The 22,627-nt window shown below is 39.2% G+C and overlaps 2 protein-coding genes across 3 annotated transcripts; both read right to left on the reverse strand.

Moving 5' to 3' along the window:
- Positions 1 to 1,696: 1,696 nt before the first annotated feature.
- LOC103703757 (cyclin-T1-2-like) lies at positions 1,697 to 10,241 on the reverse strand. 2 transcript variants are annotated; one of them, XM_008786726.6, is made up of 8 exons: positions 10,037 to 10,241; positions 7,638 to 7,661; positions 7,325 to 7,554; positions 6,191 to 6,272; positions 3,704 to 3,838; positions 3,434 to 3,609; positions 3,164 to 3,315; positions 1,697 to 3,075 (listed from the first exon to the last, which is right to left on the reverse strand). In XM_008786726.6, the coding sequence occupies exons 1-8, from the start codon at positions 10,172 to 10,174 to the stop codon at positions 2,057 to 2,059; spliced, it is 1,956 nt and encodes a 651-aa protein (XP_008784948.5). In that variant the 5' UTR covers positions 10,175 to 10,241; the 3' UTR covers positions 1,697 to 2,056. The 2 variants fall into 2 exon arrangements, with proteins under 2 accessions (XP_008784948.5, XP_008784946.4); XM_008786724.6 differs by having other exon boundaries at positions 7,638 to 7,704; positions 10,037 to 10,122.
- Positions 10,242 to 18,490: 8,249 nt separating this feature from the next.
- On the reverse strand, positions 18,491 to 21,942 carry LOC103703758 (HXXXD-type acyl-transferase family protein). The gene is made up of 2 exons (XM_008786727.6): positions 21,256 to 21,942; positions 18,491 to 19,727 (listed from the first exon to the last, which is right to left on the reverse strand). The coding sequence occupies exons 1-2, from the start codon at positions 21,682 to 21,684 to the stop codon at positions 18,804 to 18,806; spliced, it is 1,353 nt and encodes a 450-aa protein (XP_008784949.3). The 5' UTR covers positions 21,685 to 21,942; the 3' UTR covers positions 18,491 to 18,803.
- Between the last annotated feature and the right edge of the window lie 685 nt (positions 21,943 to 22,627).

Consider the following 22,627-nt stretch of genomic DNA (forward strand, 5'->3'; position numbering starts at 1 on the left):
TTCAATTCAAACTCAAAGAATACACTTTTACAGATAACCCCAATGAAAAATAAATACTACTTTAGCCGCCTTTCTTAGGTCGCCGGTGTTGATTGGAATACACTCGGTATTCAAATGAATGCATGACACGTGGAATATTGAAAGAATTACTTGCACCCGCTTCAGAAACACTCTAGTCCACACCCTCTAACGTACGGTACCTGTTTTTTTTTCCTGATATTTTTCTACGGGCCCCGTGAATTAGTGAATTTCGGTGGCACCTGCAAGTGGTGCTCTTAATTACAACCCCAGAGCAGAAATGAGTTTGGGGCAGCTGCGTTCCAATGGGGCCTGGCCCAGTGCCTTGGCCCAATATATTGAGGCTCAGCTTACTTAATCCACCCAAGCTAGTAGCGATTTATGAATAGATATGATTCGAACTGATTCACAATATGCACAAAATAGGGGAATTTGAAATTCTGTAGTCTTTTTTTTTGAAGGATAGAAGGGAGGATATAAGTAGTCCGGCTTGAATTTTTTTTGTGGGGCCTTCGGCCGAGCTAAAGTTTAAACTTTTTGAAAAAATCAAACCCGAGCCTTATCCAAGCCCAGGTCTGAACCCAACTCGAGACCGATAAGGGATGCCCGAATTAACAATTTGGGCCAAAAACAAAGCCGGCCCAATTTGGCCCAAATGGCTCCCCTGGTGGAGCGGAGTGAGAGAGGAGCTTAGAGCTCTAAATTTCCTTTGGCTTTTTTTTAGTTTTCCCACAACAAGACGTGAGGGTAATGGCATGCCAAGTTGGTGGATGTGCAACAATGATACATTGGCACGTGGGCTGACCCCTTTGTGGGAATAGCTATCAACTCCGCCAACAGCAAAAACTGGCACTCTCAACTTAGAACAATGTAATCAGCTCCATTTGCTTGGTTGTGAGGCTTACTATGACCTCGGGCAATATATCCGACCGGCTTCCTGAATCTGAGCTCGATTTTTTGGCCCGATCTGGGTTTAGCTCCAGACCGAAAGTGGATCGGTTCGTACAGCTGCTCGAATCCGGCCCGAAAAATATACGTGCCCTGATTTGAAGCCTAAGCTCAATCCAAAATTACTCGGGCCTAAACTGCAGCCCGAACCAAAATCGTCCCGGCCCGATTTGACCTCAGGCTGGCCCGAGCCCACTTCCAGAGGACGTTTTCACTGTGCTGCCAAGCTCCGGTGTGTATTATCAACTACTGCCATACTTTTTTTTCTTGCACCTCAATGCATTGGTCGAGGGCTGGCGTCGCATCGCATGATCAAATGGTCCAACAGCCGTCTCAGTTAAGACTAATTTCTTTGGCAAATTCTGGCATACAACACAAGTCATGCAGACAAACCAATTCAACAGCAGAGTGATACAAATACAACGCAGCTCGAGCCATCTTCCAGGCATCAAGCTTCAATGCATCAAAATAAATGAATAAATAAATAAATAAATAAAAATCTTTCAGGTGGATCTCAGAATTAAGCTTTTAGCTTTCAGACTATGAAACATAGCAGCATGATTGCTCTTCTTCTTTCATAATTTCTGCTTCATCATCTGCACCCCTCCACCGATGGCCAAATCACAGTTAAAAGCCCTCCTTATATTTTTCCAATTGAACAGATTGTGCTCTTGATCAAGGAAGAACAATAATAACTACATGATATCCAAATAGTCGAATAAAGTAGGTGTACTCGTTCCCAAAACACAAGCTTTACTAATGACCTCTCAACAAGAATATTTTTCAGCTAAACATTGTCGAGGTTTACAGAACTTGATAATGGTAACATAGAGTCAGACTGCGTTGGAAAACTTAAAATGGAACATACAGGACAGGAATGTATTACCGCAGCAATTGAATATAATGATTAATACATTTGGGGCAAATTAAAAAGGGAAATAGGTCAGACTTCTCCGGTATGTTGTATAAGATTAGGAGAAATGGTTCCCCTACAGTGACCTACCACATCAGCAGGTCAGATGAGAATGTCTGCGTGATGGAATTCCAGAGCCAGTCTATGGTCTGCTGGAGTAGCTATCACTTTATTGCATCATGTCAACCTTTGTTTATTCGCAGCAGATTCAGCTCCAAGCTCTATCCCAATTTCTAGCTCCTTCTGAATCCAGGCTTCTTCACTGAAGTCATCCACAGACGCGGTCCACTTACTAGTTTCTCTGTCCTTCTTCCTTCTCTTTATCATAGCCTTGATCCTGTCTACATCTAATCCAAATTCCAGATTCTTCTCCATCCAGGCATCATCACTAGAGTCATCCACAGCCACCGCACACTTACTACTTCCTCTCTCCATCTTCCTTCTCTTTATCTTTGCCTTGATTCTGTCAATGTCTGTCTTACCAAGCCCATTGACCACATGGCGGGACTCAGTGATTGCTTGGTCCAAGTCTCTCCCTGATGTCTCGCCATCCTCAGCAACAATACTTTGGCCTTCAGATTCTCTTCGCTGGCATTGAAGCTCCATGTCTATTTGGCCAAGCCCACGAACATCATGGTGTGGCTCCATCCTTACTTGGTCCAATTCCTTCCCCGATCTCTCACCATCCTTAGCAACGCTAAATGGGTCCAAGTCTCTCCCTGATTCCTCACCATCCTTAGCAACACTACTTAGGCTTTCAGTTTCTCTTGGCTGGCATCGCAGCTCTATGTCGATTTTACTAAGCCCATTAACAACATGGTGTGGCTCCAGCCTTGCTTGATCCAAGTCCATCCCCAATCTCTCACCATCCTTAGAAACACCAATTGGGCTTTCAGATTCTCTCGACTGGCATTGCAGCTCTGTTCTCCCATCCACACATGAGCATTCTCCATCTGCACTCGAGCATTTGGCGATCATGCGATTGATGGAACCCACAGGCCTATGCCTGCCAACCTCTCCATCAAAGTCTTGGCTTGAGCTGCTTCTGCATGAATCAGGCATAATCAAAACAGAGTCTGGACTGCTGGAGACCTCTTCCTTTGCTGCCAGTGGGGTATGGATCGGCTTCTCAAGTGCACGAGTCACCATGGGTCTGCTCTTGTAACCCAGTAGCAGTGTCATCCGCTGAATAACCTCTGCAAGCATTTTGAACATACAGGGCACTCGATAAGACTGAGGATTGTATACGCACAAGCTAGTTGGCACTAGCAGACGATAACTGACCTTCTAACTGTTGTGGGGCGACATCAAACTCATGCCACCAAACATGACCCCTTTCGGTTGCAAGTCTGACATTGTGAAGCTTAGCAGCAAGGAAAAGGGAGCCAGCAGCAATATAATGGGGCTTATATTGCAGGCACATTGTAGTCCGAAGCCTATACAATACCAATATGGCAGATATAAGATTTCTGAATGATAGATTAAAAGATTCTGAACTGAAGGGCTGGCTTAGAAGAGATAAGCAGAGGTATAGGACAATAGCAGATGGTGTACCAATCATTCACAAAGTTCCATGCTACTTGTCTCACATCCTTACGAGTGATCTCCAGTTTCTTTAAAGCATCAAGAAGTGGTTTGTAGGGGTGTTGAATATTGAAATCAAACCGAATTGTTGAAAGTAGCAGCCTCTCCCCAATTAAAATTAGTGTCTTCTGCTTCTCAAAAACTTCCTGACAATTAAAATAAAAGAAAAGAAAGGTGAATAGCAGAGGTTACATTGAATGTGCACTTCAATATTGCTGGAAAATAAGAAATTTGCAATACCTTCCGATGAATTTTCTGAGCAGCAGAAGGATCCCTTCTGCACATGGTCTCATATGCTACTATGACAACCTTGTCCAATCCACGTGGTGTATCCTCGACCTTGGAAGCAAGAAACATGCAAACCATTGCAATGGTCTGCCAAAGAAGTCAATTTTTAGACTCACAAGGAAACTGGATAGAACCAGTAAATAACTCATGTACATGGATTTTGATCACCAGTGTTTCTTAAACCATGTTAAGCACCCTTAATCTAGGTATCCAGAGAAAAAAAGTTAATGTCAATGCAATGAACATAGTATAATTCAAGTGCAAGATGCAAAAACTTCTGGCCTGATATGAGCATGTCAGAGCTCTTAGGTGTCACCGTGCTGGAACCATAAAGGTAGAGCAGAAGAAAACCTGAACTACAGCAGGGTCGATACAGCTCTCACAAATCCCTCATATAAAATAGAAGATTGTATTACAAGGTGATGGATATTTTCAGCACTTACTGCATGGTGGATTAAAAGGATGGAGTCATCAAGTTTGTCATATTCTCTCTACAATTGCAACAAATCTGCCATCCCAGTTCAGTGACTGTGGATTAGGCAGTCTTCATGTTCAAATGCCAAAGGAACTTGAGCTCAGTGCAACACAGTGGATATAAAGTAGCAAATATATTTTTCTCGGATCGCCGTACTCTGCAAATCTTTCATAAACAGACTATGTGACCTGGGCTAACCCAAAACTTGGTATGTAGTCAGGGGAAAGGGTCAATGTCTGACAGGAAAAAAAGAAAATGGTAAAGCCTGATGAAAACCTCAACAAATTTGAATGAATACCACATCTACAGAATATTGGACTCCTGGTGATAAAAAGAATTATCTGTAGATTCATAACATCAATATATATATATGATGAAGAACTATTTGATCAACCAAAAGCAAGCAAATGCAATTACACTAAGTCTTGATATTTATCAATGACATTGTTGAATTAGTTGATACTATTAGAAGATAGTTATAGATGGTATTAACTTTTTTTATAAATACATAGAAAAAAGTAGGGTAGTTTGAGAAGTTAGTGACAAGATGCTGCACAATAAACCTATGGGATTTGCACTATCCAAGGAAAAAATTTATACTGCGTGACCAGTAAGTTTTTCGGAGTGACCAATTGTTGCTCAGATCGCTTCTAGCAGCAATTTCATGAGCATAGTTTCCTCAGTGAAAACATAATGCAGAGAAACTGGGTATTACCCCACAGATGAGGAGTTATAAAAGCAAAGATTTGGATATAGCCAATATGACATCAAAACAATAAAATTAATGTGATCATATCCTAAGTGTTAAATTAACAACCCTGATGCAAGCTAACTCCTTTGTGCCATTCTGAATTATAATTAAATCTTATCGATGACCATAAAAAATAAATGAGCTTCATCACACTATTAATTTACCACAAAATAAAAGAACAATTTCTTATCAGAATGAGGTAGAGAATTCATGAAAGTTTGTTTTTTCAGGAGTTGTCAAGCAAACTATTCATGATGGTTCTTAAATAAAAATAAGAAACATTACTGCAGTTAAGCATTTACTTTAAAATAATTATTCTAAAAAAAAAAATCTTTCTTTTGTATTATAATTAGTGCCTCATAGATGAACATAGTTATCTATATCAAATCTTGTTTTCTTCCTCTTCATGTTAATTAGTTCCATGTTTAGAGGAAACTTGGGAAATTGCAGTCTAATTGTAAGGGTTTATCTACATAGCCGACAAAATAGCTTTCCCTGTTCCCTACCCACCAATTTGTCTTCTAGGTTTCACAGCAGATCCCTCACACACCAAAAGTTGCCTAGGCCAAGTTGTTCACACCGATCATAGTGTATGATGTCAGGCTGACAGTCAACAGTAAAATGCTAATAAATTTTGATGGATAGTAGTTCAATCCATAAACATGAATCCAAGGTAATGAGATAAGTTGCCATTGGTTAAGTTACAAGAAACAACTCATACCATCTATATGCAACAACAAAATTTATACAAATACACCTGAGATACTGAGGCCATTCTTTTTAGTCTCCATAATCATCAAATGTCCCATAAACCATAAGGATCGTGCTACAATACAACACCTTCTACCAAGGCAGACAACAATTCCACAACACAATCGTTAAATATGAGTTACCTAAAGAAAAGATACTGGATTTAGTAAATATACTTCCAAGGTATTCTTAAACTGTTCATACAGTCAGTTCCAGCAAACTCACGAGAATTAAATAATGCAAGTAAAGTATCTGTTCTTTTCCGTATTCAATTTCAAAAAATATGAAATTATATATCAAGAAACAGACATATTTTAAAAGCACCCTTGCATTAAGGGAAAAGTGTTAAGCTTTTCAATCAGCATTTCTGGAAGCACTAAGAGAGATGACACAAGAGTTAGGGAGAGGACGCGGAGGGTGGGAGAGACACACAAGATCAAGTATCTTATCTACCATTTTTTACCTGCCATTCATTCTTTGCATGTGACTGGTGGAGATAAAAGCGATGGCAAAACATGATTGCCGTTGCAATTGTGATCTGTGGTCTGCGAGAAAAGACAATTATCAATGTTCACCTAAACATTATGAAGCAGCATAACCAATTATAAGAGAAATATAAATTATAACCAGAAATGGCGCTAGACAGCTATACAACATAACTAAATCAAGCCTACAAGGCTATAACATTCTAGAAGCTAAAAGACTTTGGCAAACAAGCTTAACAACAAGGTTGACATAAACAAGTAATTGAGTCTTGTGCAAAGAAGTACACAGCATAATCGCCACTTCAGAGATAGGTGTACAAAGTGAAATCCAAAGCATAAACGAGGAATAAGGGACAGAAATGCACTCAGTGTAGAAAAAAAGCACTTTGTTAACAAGTACACAGGAAACGCATGGAAAATAAGCTGCAAGCGAAACCAGTTTACTGATTTTCTGCATACTCCTTCCAATTAAAAGTGTTTTCCTTAGAAAAACCAAATTAAATAAGTTTCTCAAACACATAACTTCCACCGCATATGCTTGGTAAGCAGGAAAATTAGTTCCTCCATAACATTACCATAGTAAAAATTATCTAAAAAATCTCCAAAAGTGTTACTAAAATATGTTAAAGGTATAAAAGCACCTTAATATAACTTTGCATATTAGACAAGATCTAACTAGTGTGATATTTAAAACAAAAATTAGCTTGTCAATGACAAACTGTTATTTAAAAAGGTAAATGCTCCAATTGATGTCCAGATGCATTTAGCATGTCCTTCAGGAAAATTGTTTCTCCATAACATTACAATAATAAAAATTATCTAAAAGATCTAAAAAATTGTTACTTTAATATGTTTAAAGGTATAAAAGCAACCGTAATATCACTTTGCATATTAGACAAGATCGAGCTAGCATGATAGTTAAAAAAAAAAGCTTGTCAATGACAAACTGTTATTCAACATCATCAAAGTTTTAACTAATGTACACAACTACACATGCATTAAGCATGTCCTAGCAGTTGTGGATAAAATTATGCAGATTTCAGTAATTTTTTTCCCAAAAATATCACGCTCTTACTGATTATACATAATCGCAACAGAAAATAGATACATACAGTCCAAGTCTCATGCCAACATCACGGAGGAATGAACAATATAACATCCGCAGTTGCGATTCCTTCCTTGCGTCAATTCCATCTTTCCGTGAGGGGGAGTTATTCTCAATCTCTTCTCTACTGAAATACCAGCTAGATTTAAACTTATCTGCAGTATCGCGCTCTCCATCTCTGGTCATTCCAAGCTGAAACAGGACTACTGAAGGCTCCTCTGCCATTTTCACCTTTACCTTCCAATACGAAATACCACAGTTAAACAGCACTTTTAAAGTATTGACTCTTCCATATGAATGGGTGATAAGCTTTCACTCACTTCCTGACAGAACCAACCAATTTCCTGCAAATCAATATAGATGCCTTGTGAGAGAGAAGGCATGGCACTGCAACATAACCAGAACCATAAGCATGATAGTGGCCCGAAAAAAAGAAAAAAAAAGGAATCACACCATATAGCAACAGCAAAGGTCAATCACTTATTCTCCAAACATTGCATGCAAAATGAACTAAAAGTTCAAGTGAAATTTAAAGGTCGATGGCTCTATCATAAATGATTCACCATAACATTTTCATTTTCATTTAGTAAGTTCCTAGTCATAAGATGGGTACTTTCTTTTTATACATAAGTATGTTGCAGTTCCATTAGAAAAGATATGTTACAGTTACATGGCAACCCACTCATTCTCTTCATATAATGGTCGGCTGCCCTTTAATAGACTTGGCAAATATAACATGAAACATGGAATCATAAAGACTCTAGGGACCGAAAAAACATCTGATCTCAATCTTGATCGACCAAATAAACCAATATTTTATAAAACATAATAAAACTCTTAAAAATTAAACCTAGAGCCCTATCAAATTGCAAACACAGCAGATTAGACTAAAATTACAGCAAATACACTTGAAAATTTATCTTTTGACACCAATATCTTCACTTTCTTGCTAATAAACTTTGATCTTCTAACACCAAAATAAACTTACTGAGACTTCTCGCAGGAAGTAAATCAAGTAAATCAAGTATAGTCACCATGGTCAAGATATGCAATTCCCACCACTATAGCCACAAGTAACAGACAATGCATTTAGCAAGATAGTGAGAAACTTAAAATAAGATGGAGGGAGAAATATTTAATCATAAAATGATAAAAAGTAGATTCAAAAATGTTATCAACCATCATACAGGTACAAAAAGCCAACGCATGTCACTTTTTACAAACAGAATCTGATAAACAGATAAAAATTTATGACCGTCCCCTACAGTTTCCTTTCTTATAAGCAAACAGCAGCGGACAATTTTTACATGATTTATGTAAAATCCACCAATCCATGAAGAATTAGTAATTAACTGAAAGAATATGAAAAAGCCAAGACATCTCACAAATAGATGAATCTTCAAGGCCAACCCTTATGGCTTGTCGTTTCCTAGGAATATCAGACAATTTTTACATGGATGCATGTAAAAGTCACTAATCCATTAAGAATGACTATAGCTGCAAGTGTATTACACCAAATGACACGTGATGATTAATACATCCATACATAACACAAATGCCAGTGAAGTCATCTCTACGCCAGCAGCCACAACTGCCAAGTGGGTGATTTAGCATTGCACAAAGCTCACCAACAAAATTATACATTTGTATACATGTGTATAAACAAACACCTACTTCAAACATGAACAGAAATTGTGCTTCACTATACACCATGCATGCAACACTCAGTACTTGGATTATAGATTAGACTCATCAAATAACCAATAATTTTGAATCTCCAATTACCCCTATGAACTAAACTTGTTTGTTTGCTAGTATGTCCTGCAGTTTAGATATCTAGAAAGCCAAGGATCTCCGAATATAGAACAAAACTTTAAGAAGGTGAAATTTAAATAAAACTCTTTATTAAATATCTAACAGGTTCAACAATTCGTGAAAAATCGCTATAGTCTTCACCAACTGCTCCACACACATGCTCAGCTTGTATAACCAACTTATTGAGTTCAGTAAGTATAACATGAAGCAAACCATTGCTACACAGTCATCCAAATAGTAGTTCAAGAAATCATAAATAATCATTATGCCAATGGGAGTCCAGGACTTCTTTTACACCAAACAAGCATCAACACTGCAACATGTGGAGGGGCTAATAGCAAGTCAGCAAGAAAATAAATCCCTATATTGCATAATGTCAACAAAACTATGAAAACCGTTTATTAACAATAAGTATGGCTTATAGACCTACAAATACTTATACAACAAGCGAAGGTCGTGATACCAAACCAAAATCAGAGGCATTTCGTTACAGCACGCTATGTCCTAAAGATTAAGTAACTAATACCCATCAACCAGATGAGTCCCTGTCCACAACCAAGAAAGCCCTAACCCCACTCGAACCAGCATAAAACCAAAATATAATGACGAAATTATAACCACCGAGATATGAAATCACATAACAAGCGAGTTTCGGAAGAAAAATCCAGAGATTTTCACGAGATTTCAGCTTTTTTGCACCAGAGCAAACGGAGGAAAAGATCAAACCACAGAAAAATTGCACAATCTCAGGATAAAAAAGTGAAAATTTCATGGATTGGCATGAAGAAAAGAAGACATCTTCCTTGATATTCATATATAAAAACAAGAAATCATCACCCTCAAGAACAAGAGAATTGCGGAGCAAAAGGACAAGATTCGTGCCAGAAATATCGGAGGGTGTTACCTTCGGAGATCGGTGGCAGCTGTCGCCTTGGAAGCTGGGAGGAACACGATGATCAAAGGGGAGCGAAAGAACCCTAGAAGAAGAACGAGAACGATAGGGTGAAACGGGATTCTCCTGCCGAGAGGGAAACGATCTCATCGGTGGAAACGACGCCAACGACCATCAGATTTTTATTTTTATTCACATGACCCCCTTAAATACTGTGGAATTAAGAACAATGTTTTTTTTGCCTCTTATATTAACATCATGTGGTGGCGAGGAGGAGAGTGTTATAGAGGAGAACTAATTTGCAATATTAAAAATAGTAAAAATATAAGTTACCGTCAAATAACAGCGGGCAATTTGCGTTTTTTTTACTTCCCAGAATGTCTCATAAAAGTTTATTATAGAACAATAATATACATAAATCTGGTGAGGGTTAGACGTCAAAATTTGCCGACATTAGCTAAATTCGACAAGGCATTTTTATATTTAACCCTTATTGGACATCAACATTTCTGAAAAGGTTTCTTGGGCAAGAAGAAGAAAAACGTATGTAATATCGGCGTACTATTAGCCGACTTCTATTCAAACTCAAAGAATACACTTTTACAGGTACCCCCATGCAAAATAAATACTACTTTAACCCTTTTTTTTTTTTTTTTTTGCTTAGAAAAAGGGATAGGGGGAGGAAGGGACAAGCCCACCCCCGCGTAGCAGCCCCACTGGGCCCCCGCCCCGCCAGGAGAATGTTCGATGCGGGCAGAAATGGCCGTGTGTTGGGCACCCCGACCGGTTTTACTCATACCCTCCCCATCCGTAGGCCCGGCTCAGCTACTCTTCTGAGCTCTTGCTCGAGTCCCACATGTGAGTACGTCACACCCGGCACCACCCCGACTACTAGCAGTTCAAGAGCGGTCCTACACCACAAGTCCAAGCAGTGGCCAAAGTAGTGAGCTCCGGTCCATAATTTAATCGTCGCCGCAGCGATTCGAACTTGAGATCTTGTGGTTAGAATTACTGCCCAGTACCACTAGGCTACCACCTTGGTGACTACTTTAACCTTTTTGTAGGCCTTTCCTAGGCCGTCGGTGTTGACTATATACACCACGTGACCAAAAATGATACAAGGATCGTGGTTCGCGCATCTGGTTGATTGGAGTACACTCGGTTTTCAAATGAATGCATGACACGTAGCAACCAGTGGTCCTGCGAGCGTGGAATATCGAAAGAATTACTTGCACCCAGTTCAGTACACTCTAGTCTACACCCCCAGTACCTGTATTTTTTTTTTTTTCTGATGTTTCGCTACGGGTCCCGTGAATTAGTGATTTTGCGTGTCATCTTCAGGTGGTGCTCTTAATTACAACCCCAGAGCGGAAATGAGTTCGGGGCAGCTGGGCTGCAATGGGCCCTGGATGGGGCCTGGCCCAGTGCCTTGGCACAAAATATAGAGGCTCAGCTTACTTAATCCACCAAGCTAGTACTGAGTAGCGATTTATGAATGGATATGATTTGAACTGATTCACAATATGCACAAAATAAGGGAATTTGAAATTCTGTAGCTTTTTTTTTTTTTTTTTTTGAAGGAGAGAGGGGGGGGGGGGGGGGGGGGGGGGATGAAATCCAAATCCATCAAACTTCACGAGCCCATAAATAAATAAAAGGATGGGAAGGGAGAAATTAGAAAGTGAAAGAAAAAAGCATGTAATGAATTTTCCTTTTTATTTTAACTCCTAAATAAAGGCTTCTTTATGTCATTTACTTCATGTTGCTCGACTAAACGAAAAGGAAATCTGATATATAATATATAAGTAGACAAAAATATAATCCACACGGCCCTACCAAAAAAAAAAAAAGATGCGCACACCGAGCTGAGCTTAATTCAATGGTTTTGATTGTGAGTGACACCCTCTTGAAGAATTCGATCCATCCATGGATTAAATTCTTGTATTGCATTATGTACTTAAAGTTAATGCAAAAAAAATAATTTGGGTTAGAATTTCTTCATTCTTCTTTTAAAAAAATTGTAAAATCGAAAAAAGAAAGGAGATATGGCAGGTTCCAACCGACGGTCCAAATCCAGGACAATCTGGAATTGCAAACCAAGGAACTTACGATGGAACATGTTTTTATTTGGATCCAGCAGAACACGATTTCCAGTTTAATATTGATGCAAAGAAATCGAACGGCTTTCGGCCCGCAAAGCAATCTTCAGGACGGAGCCGCATAAAATGGGCAGTACCATCTGGGCCAACTCACCCCATTTGTGGAAAAGCCCGTTTACTAATGGGCCGGGCCATCTCGTCGACTTGTTTGTTGCATCACCTTGTTTGAGGAGAGAGAAAAGAAGGGGTGATAACAGTTTCTTTAAAGCAACTAGGAGAACCAAATGGTTGGCCGTGATAACAACGGCGATACAAAGGATCGAACTGTTTCTCTCGACGTGACTCAATCTCAACGCAAGAGTTGAGCATGTATGTCACAATATTATAATAAAGATACATGATTCTGTGTATCATCGAGATTACAAAGAATATTACATTCAAAACTTAAATAAATAAATAATCTTTTAAATACGGGAGAAAAGAATATCTTAAGTTACTATAACATCCACGTAATTATAAAGATTGGCATAATCATTTCTAGGTTTATGAATATCTAGAAAATCATTTTGATTCTCTATATATATTCATAGAGGATTTGGTCGATCTTTTACCAAGTTGATGAAGATTTGCCCCTATATCAATGTTTGTCATCAGGGAGATCGCATGCACATCTTTTATTTAACAAAGGTGACCGAATCCATCACCATTTTTTCAGATATTAGAACAACCGGATAGAATGCATATCAGTGTTGCCTAAGAGATAATACGGCAGTTGTTAGGGAACAAATAATCATTGGAATTAGCAAGTTTCGTGCCAAGGTTGCATTGTTTTGGAAGCCAGGTTTACGATGTGCAGTAGAGACCCACTTCCGCGTCACCAGTCGTCACAGGCCCCATAGCTTTCCACACGGTAGCTACAGCCCACCACATTTTCTAGATCGAACGCTAAGGGGAAAGTTGACTTGGTGACTCGGCTTCCACGAAGGGGAAAGTTGATTTTACAAGGGAAACTTTCTCTCCAATTCAATGCGTGTAATTAGGAAAATACTTGGATCGCCATGTTGACATGAAAGGGTAGCATAAAGCATGTAAATTGTGGTCTTAGTCGAATGGATGGATGGATGGAGAGAGAGAGAGAGAGAGAGGGAGAGAGAGAGAGAGAGTATATATTGTAATCAAGCAATGCTTTACAGAAGCAAAAGCTCCCACTCAAAACTTTTAGGCTGCATGAACTGTTTGAAGCCGCGAACAAGATTACCTAGTGCAATTAGACGAGGGGCAGGCATGGCTTTAGGAAAGGCGTTCTTTCTTTGGAAACTTGTTTGATTAGATCATACTTTTTTTTTTTGTGTGGTTAAAGTAGGTCTTATTATTTCGTTATGGGTGATGGATTCTTCATTGTGGTTTTGATGGTAAGGCAATCAGTCTTTTCATCGGGTTGTGGTCCTGATAACATTAATAATTGAAAAGATACGAGATAAAGGACCATGAGGCATTGCCTTGCAAGTGGGATTGATGATAAGATACCCAAATCATCCTGCTGGCCTGCCCATATATTTTGACATATTTACGCTATCTTTCGTTTATACGCAAACAAGGATAGAATGGCAGCGAGCTGCGACAGTCACGTCGATCCGCAACGCTGCGAAACAAGTAAATATTACGAAATATTTGCTAAGTAGGCATATAGAAGTATAGAACATTTGTTTCTTCTTTTCTATCTGATAATTATAAGGATGACAATGAGGTGGGCATGGACACCGCAGGTCATTATACGTAGCCACCGTGAAATCGTACAGCCATATCCAATCTCTACCTACCATGGGGTGAGTAAGCACGTAGATTTAAATGCGACGGATTGGGATGGGTTGAGATGGACAAGGCAGTCAAGCTATATATATATATATATATATTCTTACATACAAAATAAATAAATAATATATACATATATATATATATATAATCTTAATAATTTATATAATATTAAATAAAATAAGAATCGAAGATATAAAACATAACTATTTACACCGCTTTCGGACCGAACAACTATGATCCAAAAGGTTAGTACACTAGTGGTGCAAGATGAAATAATTAATAGTATAAACTAAATACATTAAAAGAGTGGACCGATACGCCAAGACAACAAATCAAATAATTAATATATAGGCAAAAAGGGGGTAAGAGCTATCTACCTAAGAAAAGAAGCAAATTCTAAAGATGGTAGTTGGTCAATAGTTGTCATTACCCATGATATAGAAAAATTATAATAGTTATACCTATCTATATTTCCACTACCTATAACTTAAAAGCAAGGGTAGCACTACCTATCAACAATAGCAATAGTTGACCTATGGTACATAATAGCAAAGACAAATATTCAAGATGTGTAGTAGCACCCCTCTTATTAATTACAAGAATCTACTTATAAATATCAGATTGTAATGTCGAGAAGAAGAAGGATTGTTCGGCAATCCAAATCATCGATGCATTTTATATTATCTTAGCTCATCAATAACTTCCTATTTTATGAGTAGTGTTAACTTAATTTTTTACTATCATAGCTCAGGCTACATTCCTCTCATCTTCATCCGAAATTCACTTTATTCGAATGGTGATGTGACGGTGATAAAATTTATCGAAGATAAGAGACTTGGACCCATGTTAATCTCGTATCCTTTCTTCAATCGCTATCTTTCCAAATAATCTGACGATGGTAGCATGCTTGCGCACCTATTTATCCTACTATTTGACTTATTACCACTCTTTTCCTAGGATACTTAGATAGGAAAAAAAAAAAGGGTGAAAGCAAGTTCCTTGGCAACAATAAAAAAAATATTATTAGTTAGGAAATCAAATGTCTGTCAAACTAAAAAAGGCAAGTAATTAAAAAATGAACAACTAAGTATGTATTGGAGTCGGATCCACTGCTGGTTTTAGAATGAAGAAGTGCCCTAATCTGGCCTATAATGTTGGGCCGAGTTGGGTACCCAAGCCAGCGAAGTAATTTTCCTCCCTATTTAATAATTTTTGTAATCACGTTTTAAGGACGAAGGGTGAGAATGTAGGTTTCCGACAACTACATTTAGATCAGCTTGTTGGCATTTCTATATTCAAAGTTAAATAAAAGCAATTCTTCCAATATCTATTTTTTAAAATATTTAGAGGGGAAAAAAATAAAAGAAAAATATCTTGTTCCAAGTGGCTGTGACGTGAAACTACCATTCGCCCATAAAATGCTTGTTTTCATCTCTAACACCTGCAAAGAGGCTTACATCAAGCCCCTTTTTTTGTGCTCAGACGACTTCGATTTTGATCACGCAATTGAATTATTCTTGTTCAACGTCTCATTATCTATACATTCATTTCAAATTATTAATTTACTTGTCATCGTGCAGAGGCCATTCTTAGAAGTCTCGACTCAGTATTGACATTGGGATCATCTCATGCATGCGCAAATAATTAACAAGCTTTGATTGGTAGTTCAATTAGTGCAATTATGATGGATAATTAAGCAAGGAGGCAGAGTTCGGTGCATCTCATAATTATTGTACTCTATGCAGTGATTAATTTTAATTCCGTGTCCTCTAAAGTGGTTGTACATGTCTTGTTGGGACTTTCTTGAATCTCAAACGGGTCCCATGAATGGAAAGTGAGAACCTTTTGGCTCTGCACAGAAACCGGCTACCGTCGACCTTTGTTGTCTAGTTCCATAAATTAATTTTTGTTGCGAGATATATATATATATATATATATATATATATATTTCTAATGTAAATGGAGGGAGCAAGATGCTTCTCCCAGTCATAATTTATTAAAATAAAATGTACAAATAAGAATAGAAGATAAGATTAAGGAATGAGAGGAAAAATGTCAAAAGAGGAGATAAGTCTGAGAAGCTCCCGGTGCCATCCCATAAATCAAAAGGATGCAAATTTTTCTGAAGAATCCATGATGGGGATGCTCTCTTTGAAAGAAAGATTCTTGACTTCCTCCGTGCCAAATCTGCCAACAAAGAACCATCTGCTATTGGTCTCAAACGTTCATAATGTTTGAACGAATGCGTTCCTGCCTCCAATTAAAAAAAAGAGCATAAATATTTGGTAGCCCATCCTTGATGCTGAGACATCTTTTTGAAGGAAGTCCATATCCTTTTTGTAGATGAACATTTAAAAAATAGAAGATTGACAGTTTTCTTCAAAGCACACCGTTTTTTCAAAGACGTTGTTTCGCTAGATCTTAGATAATCTCTACTATAATTCATGATAAGTTTTATTTTTCAAAATTATTCTACTCAGAAAATATTTTTAATTTTTTTAATTCTGCATGGCTACTTAAAATATTTTCAATAAATAATTAATATAAAATTAAATATACACGCGCCAATAATATAGATTCTCACAAAGTAGCCTAAGAAATGGTACTGTTGAAGGATTACCATCTTATTTGTTATGCTATAATAATACAAACAAGCGGTCAAAACGACCAAACAAGATAGTAAAAGATTGGATTTCGCTGTTCCAGAAAGTGGATGCATCCCATTAAAAAAATAAAAAAAAGTGTTTTAATTATTGGTGTACAAGTCATTTTGATGGAGGGTCCGAAAGACAAGCCGAAGACGCACTGCAGCACGGTAGAGACAGCTAGCAAAGCCTTTTTTTTTTTCTTTTTTTTGCTTGGAAATTGTTCCAAAATGTTTGATGGTAAAAAAAAAAAAAAAAAAAGTTTGCAGGTCAAAAAAGAAGGAAATTAATATGCTTTTCGATTTGCCCGTCTCCTTCGATGGCATTCGCCTTTCATATCGAATCTTTTGGTTGACCAGTTGCACAGCTACAAATAACTCCTCTCCAGTAAAAAAGACAATAAAATCTTCGTACGTGATCCATAGATCGAGCAAAATAAGGGAAGATACGGTGAATCTCAGCATGTGTACGTTGACCGCATCCTATATATATTTTTTGCCCCCTTCGTTCGAAGTGGAATTTAAGATGGATGTTGAGGAGCCGGAGCGCTAATTTTTAAATATTTTGAGGACAATAATGACACTTTGCTCAAAATGTTATCATCACAATCCAATAGTGGCTATATATCTCATCTATATACAAATTATATAGATAACTTAAATGGCCATTGGTATATATGTAAATATAGTCTTTACTTTGGTTATATGTAACCATTGACGAAAGGCCTTTTAACAACTACGTGGACCACTTCATAAAGTCTAATCCAATGGCATATTTCTGTAAGTATTATCTTTTTTTTTTTTTTTTGAAATCAATGACCTTCACGTTCCTTAATTTGCAATGAATTCAAAGTGTCCCAATCTCTTTCTCTTTTTTTTATTGAGTTTTGTAATGTTTTCTTTCTTGATAGGGAATTAAATGCCACCAACTCCAGGGGGCGAGGCGTCCTTGTGCAGGCAATCTAGCTAAGCAATCGTACACACCGCTTCTCAAGACAAGGGAATGGGGTTTGAAAAAAAAAAAACTCCTCTGAAACTAGCTCCAGTGCTTTTCTTGGAGTCGTCGAGTCTCGGTTCTCGGAGGAAAAGTCAGTAGGTTACGTCCAAGCTTGTAATTAAGCAATATTCTTGAGAAATTCCAAAAGAACGCATGGCCCAGATGGCCATGTCTTGGTCCATCTGCAAGAAACTCTGCCGGTGGATTTGGTCCCCTCCTAATGTATGATGCAGCTAATGATAACCTCAAGGAATGAATGATGCAAAATAGATTACGTGAAAGAATGGCCAACGAGATAAAAGCATAGATTTCAAGCTAGGAGAATATAAGAAACATTGAAATTTTAGACACGTCGGGCCTGGGTCTTGGTAGGTGGATGTTAATCTTAAAATTTAATGACAAGGTGATAAAAGTCAATGAAAATTTCCATGGATGGACGCATGCGGAAAATAATGTTTCTGCAGTCAATGAGCGTCATGGGAAGCTTATAATGTAGCATTTACGATGATAAAAGTTTCGTATAGCAACACTGACGCTACATGCTGACTCTTATAACCAAATAGAATCGAGCCAGCTGTATGAGAATCGTCCCTAGACTTCAACATATATAATGGGAAAGGAAACAAAATGTCAATTAATCAGCAAGATTTTGTTATGCAGATGACGAAAGAAGACAAGTGTTTGGTCAAGCTTGTTTAGGCCTAATTTTTGCTCGAGCCACCTCATTCAGACAGAGAACTTTAGTGTATTAATTAAAAACTAGGAGATGAGATGTTAACTAGTTGCTAGTTGCTGGAAATCATTACAATGACATGAGCTCCCCATGCTACCACTTCTAAAATCTATCATTCCAGTTCATCGGATGAGGAAAAAAGAACCCCCCTGTTGTTGTAAAAAATTTAAAAAAAAAATAAAGAAGATAATAATCAAAAGTAATCATAAAACCATAGAAGATAAATACATATATATGATAAGGATCAAGAAGAGATCTGACATTCAATTTGTATAGCCTTGCAGACCTCTTTTAGATACTTCAGTAGAATAGGTTCAAATGGGTGCGACCAGTTTTTGCAGACCCCTTCGGTGTTTCGTATTTATGCCGAGATGCGTCACAAGCCAGATAAATTCCCCTTCTTTTGGGCCTATAAGGCTATAACGGATATAACGGAATTTTAAATATGGTAGCACGAGATGGATGAAGCAGCACACCACAATGAGCTAAGGCTAATAGCCTCTTCCTCCAGTCTCCTTCCCTCCATCTTCCTTCTCTTCCCTTTCGCCAATTCCCTTGAGGCAATATTGTTCGAAGCGGTCGGCGATGCTCTGAGGGACCGACACCAGCATGGTGAAGGCATGCAGATCTCCGATCACGGGAAGGAAGAGGCAGTATATCTCGCTAGCCAGAGGGCCCATGTGAAGAGGCCTCCCTACCCCGAAATCCAGGTCCTCCAATCCAAGCTTCGACCATGGCGAGATGACCAAGGTCGACGAGAGGTCCGGCTTTCCCCTCCTCGCCTCCAAGAGATCGATCATGGACCGAATGTAATCGTCGTCGAGGCTCGCCTTGGCCTCCTGCACCAACTTCACACCGTAGCGCGCATTGGATGTCACCAACCGGTCCACCGAAGTCTCCGCGCAGCCTAGCACGAAACCATTTCCGTAGAAGCCTCGTGGAAGCTCGGGCTTCAGCCTCTTGCGCACGCTGACGGAGAAGAGGAGCTTGACGCGAAGAGAGGGCGGCGGGTCCAGAGACCTGATCCAGGCGCGCCACACGTGCGAAGCTAGGACTTCGAAGGAGGTGCATTTGATGGAGGGAACGCATTGCTTCTTGAGGTGAAGGATCTGCGAAGCGGTGAAGGTCACGGCGACCGGGACTAGCGGCTGAGATAGGAGGAGTTGGGTCAGGAGCTCCACGGCGGGCTCGCCGGCCGGCGGTCCGTTGAATTCAGGGTGGAAGAAGGGGATACAGGGTGGCGTTCGGGGCTTCAGCGCGTGGCGGCCGTGGAAGGGGGTGACCGGGAGATTGGCATTAGGTTTCGCGGTGATTTGGGCCCATGCATGGAGAAATTGAGCTGATCCAATGCCATCGCAGAGGCAGTGATTGATGGAGGTAGTTAGTATCAACCCGCCGCAGCTTAGATGAGTCGCCTGAGCACGAGAAAAAGGGAAAAGTAGTAAGTTAGTTTCAGGTTCTTTTTCAGCGTTCTCAACTGCTGCTATGCATCACCTGTAATTTGATGTCAAGAGGTTTCCCTTTTCATTAAGAAAAAAGTTTGGTACCGAGTGGGAATTCTAGATTTGGTTTGACATGCTGAGGGCCAAACTCAGATGATGATGATTGTTGTGGTTCAAATTCTTTGTTTGTCATCAATGATGATCTCTGATCAATTCGGTCCATGCTCTCACGAAGATGAGCCCAAATGGTAGGCCACCATTAGACGGTGGTAGTGGAGCTCGCTCCAGAATGATGACTCATCGTGGAAAAGCAGAAGAGTCATTATCTCGAAAGGAACGGCAACAACTACATCACTACCGGAGAGAATACCATCTAAACAGATTTCTTTAGGGGTTTCTTTTCGTTTTTTACTCTGTAATCTTGTAACAATATAACAAAGCGATTAAGTTAAGAATCAAAATCCGATTTTTCGAAGGATAAGAATTAAGAAAGCGATCACAAGGATCTATGTATTATTTCCGCGCCATTTTCGCGGAAGCTGGGGCAGACAGCTGAATCAAGCAAGGACAAGGAAATTCCATGGAAAAAAGCTGAGTAACCACCTATGGACAAGGATTTATAGGCTGGTACAAGTGAGATCTCTCTTCATAGACTGAATCATAGAATATAATCTGCCATCAAAAGGATGTCGATCTCAATCTATCGTGAGTGCTAGTGGACTCGAGATTTCTTGGAAGATATCTTAGGAAACAGGGGATTGTACTGCATATATATTTTAAAAAAACAAAGTGATAGGAAAAGGGACGCAAAGAGCAATGAATGTGCTTCGAGAAAGCAGATCTCCTGCTCGGTTTGGGCCTTAAAGAATGGAGGAAAAGATATCGAAAGGCGCAGAGCATCATAGACCGAAAAAAAGTAGGGAGAGAAGGAAAAAGAGAAAGGAATATGGCACGCCACCCCTAAAAGCTTCGTTAAACGGTTCCATACCCCTAGCCATCGCGAATCCACTGCCATTTTAAGGAAGCAAAGTTTGTTCAGGCAAAGAACCAAATCTAAGAACAACAGAGAGAAAATGGAAATAAACAAGTAGAAAAATCAAAAAAGCATAGCTACAATATCTATTCCACATGCGTAGCTGCATTTTAGATTAAATTAAACTTCTCTAGCATAAATACTAAGTCGGAAAACATCAGATAAAGCATAAACTCCCCGCGACTTCGGTAGGAATAAAAAAAGAAAGACAAGACCAGACAAGACAACCAATAAACAGATCACAAAATATATAGCTTCCATTATATATACATATATTATTATTATTATTATTACTATTATTATTAAAAAGATAGGTACAAATAAAACAGAGATAAAAACCTACCGAGCAGGCTTGAAGATGGATAGAGCTTTCATTACAGACAGATGATATTATATATTTTGAAGTAAAGAAAGGAGCGGAGCAATAAAAGGAAAGAAAGAGAAGAAGAGTCATGGAGAGGAGCTCACCTGAACAACAAGTGGAGGAACGCTGACAAAGCTCTGAGCTTCCACCCTGTACAAGAGCTTCCTCCAAGACCTGTTGGGCTTTCGCGAGCCTTCTAGAAATTCTGCCACAGAGAGATCCACATACCCCTCGGCAAAGAGAGCCCCCTCCCCATTGCAGTCCACCTCCAGCTTCTCCCCATCCTCCTCACTAATCCTGAGCCTCCCTGCTAAAGGGTAGTACTCCACCAAAACCTTGGACAGGGACTCCTTCAAGACCTCCACCTCCACCGATCTCTTATACAAGTATAAGTACTTGATCGAGAACCTCAAAAACTTCTGATCATCAAGGTTGGAGAGGTAGAGGGTGTGCCTTGGTGTGGTGCTGCTCGGCTTCACCAAGGTGGGCTCTGTTGGGTAGCGGCAGTCTGGGATCTCTATGGACTCTGTCATGGCCTCCAATTTCAAGGACACCAGATAAACCCGGAGAGTGATATATATAGAGGTTCAGCGTTGAAAGAGACTCGAAATCATGGGAATGAGAAGTGGGTGTCGCCTGTGTGCGTGTGAGAGAGAGAGAGGGTGGGATTTGGAGACATGTACTGCTAGATTCTCTAGCCGGTGACAAGGTGGGAAGTAGTAGTTGGAGGAGCAGAGAGGTAAATCAGGGAAGTTAGGCAGGACGGGCTGTCATCTGGCCTGCTTAGATTTGGTATTATTTTTAAGCCCAGCCTCTTATGGTTGTGGGCAATTAAATTGAGCCATGGGGTCTACACAAATTAGTGCGAGAGGGCGCACGGACCGGGACGGGGATGAGCCTTATAATGGGATGGCACGTTGGATCAGATGGATCAGGCTTTTGTTTTTTTTCAATAAAAAAATCTCCGGTGGTAATGAATGGGGTGACAATGACAATGGACCCTTCCATGTTGATGCGAGAATCTTAAGCCTTTTTAGCTACACGTTACGTTGCATGTGTAGTGCCTCATGGTCCCCAAAACATCAAGACTATTCTAAGAACAGGTGAAATTGCCTATATTTCGATATGAACTTGGATTATGGAGAGAAAATTGATTAAACAACTATTTAATCTCATATGATTTGAATCTAGAGCCAGCAGTTAAAAATGTAGAAAAAAAAATTCTACATTTTAGATTTATCAGGGGCTTTAGTTTTGTTGTTAAGAAAGTAAACATAACTATACTGAAAACTTCTTACTATTTAACGTAAAAGACAAAAGTCCGCTAACGGTAGCGTGTATTATTTCGGAAAGCTTCTTTTTACATGTTGCCCCTTTTTTTTTCTAAGCCTTGGTCAACTTACCTCTGACACAATCGATGCAAGTTAAAAACTCACCAGCATCTACGTTAGAGTAAATTTCATTCTTTATAAATCT

Source organism: Phoenix dactylifera, chromosome 7 (assembly GCF_051530095.1).
Source record: "Phoenix dactylifera cultivar Ajwa chromosome 7, Ajwa_hap1_PhDact_Kaust_v1.1, whole genome shotgun sequence".
In the NCBI taxonomy this organism is placed as follows: domain Eukaryota; kingdom Viridiplantae; phylum Streptophyta; class Magnoliopsida; order Arecales; family Arecaceae; genus Phoenix; species Phoenix dactylifera.

Bases quoted from the DNA above. Each gene is read 5' to 3' on its own strand.
- LOC103703758 (XM_008786727.6), bottom strand. From the start codon at position 21,684: ATGACAGAGTCCATAGAGATCCCAGACTGCCGCTACCCAACAGAGCCC. The intron at 19,728-21,255 runs GTGAGCTCCTCT...TCTCGTGCTCAG, and splicing joins TTCCTCCACTTGTTGTTCAG to GCGACTCATCTAAGCTGCGG.
- LOC103703757 (XM_008786726.6), bottom strand. From the start codon at position 10,174: ATGAGATCGTTTCCCTCTCGGCAGGAGAATCCCGTTTCACCCTATCGT. The intron at 7,555-7,637 runs GTGAGTGAAAGC...TCGTATTGGAAG, and splicing joins TTGGTTGGTTCTGTCAGGAA to GTAAAGGTGAAAATGGCAGA. The intron at 6,273-7,324 runs GTATGTATCTAT...CTTTTCTCGCAG, and splicing joins GTTGGCATGAGACTTGGACT to ACCACAGATCACAATTGCAA.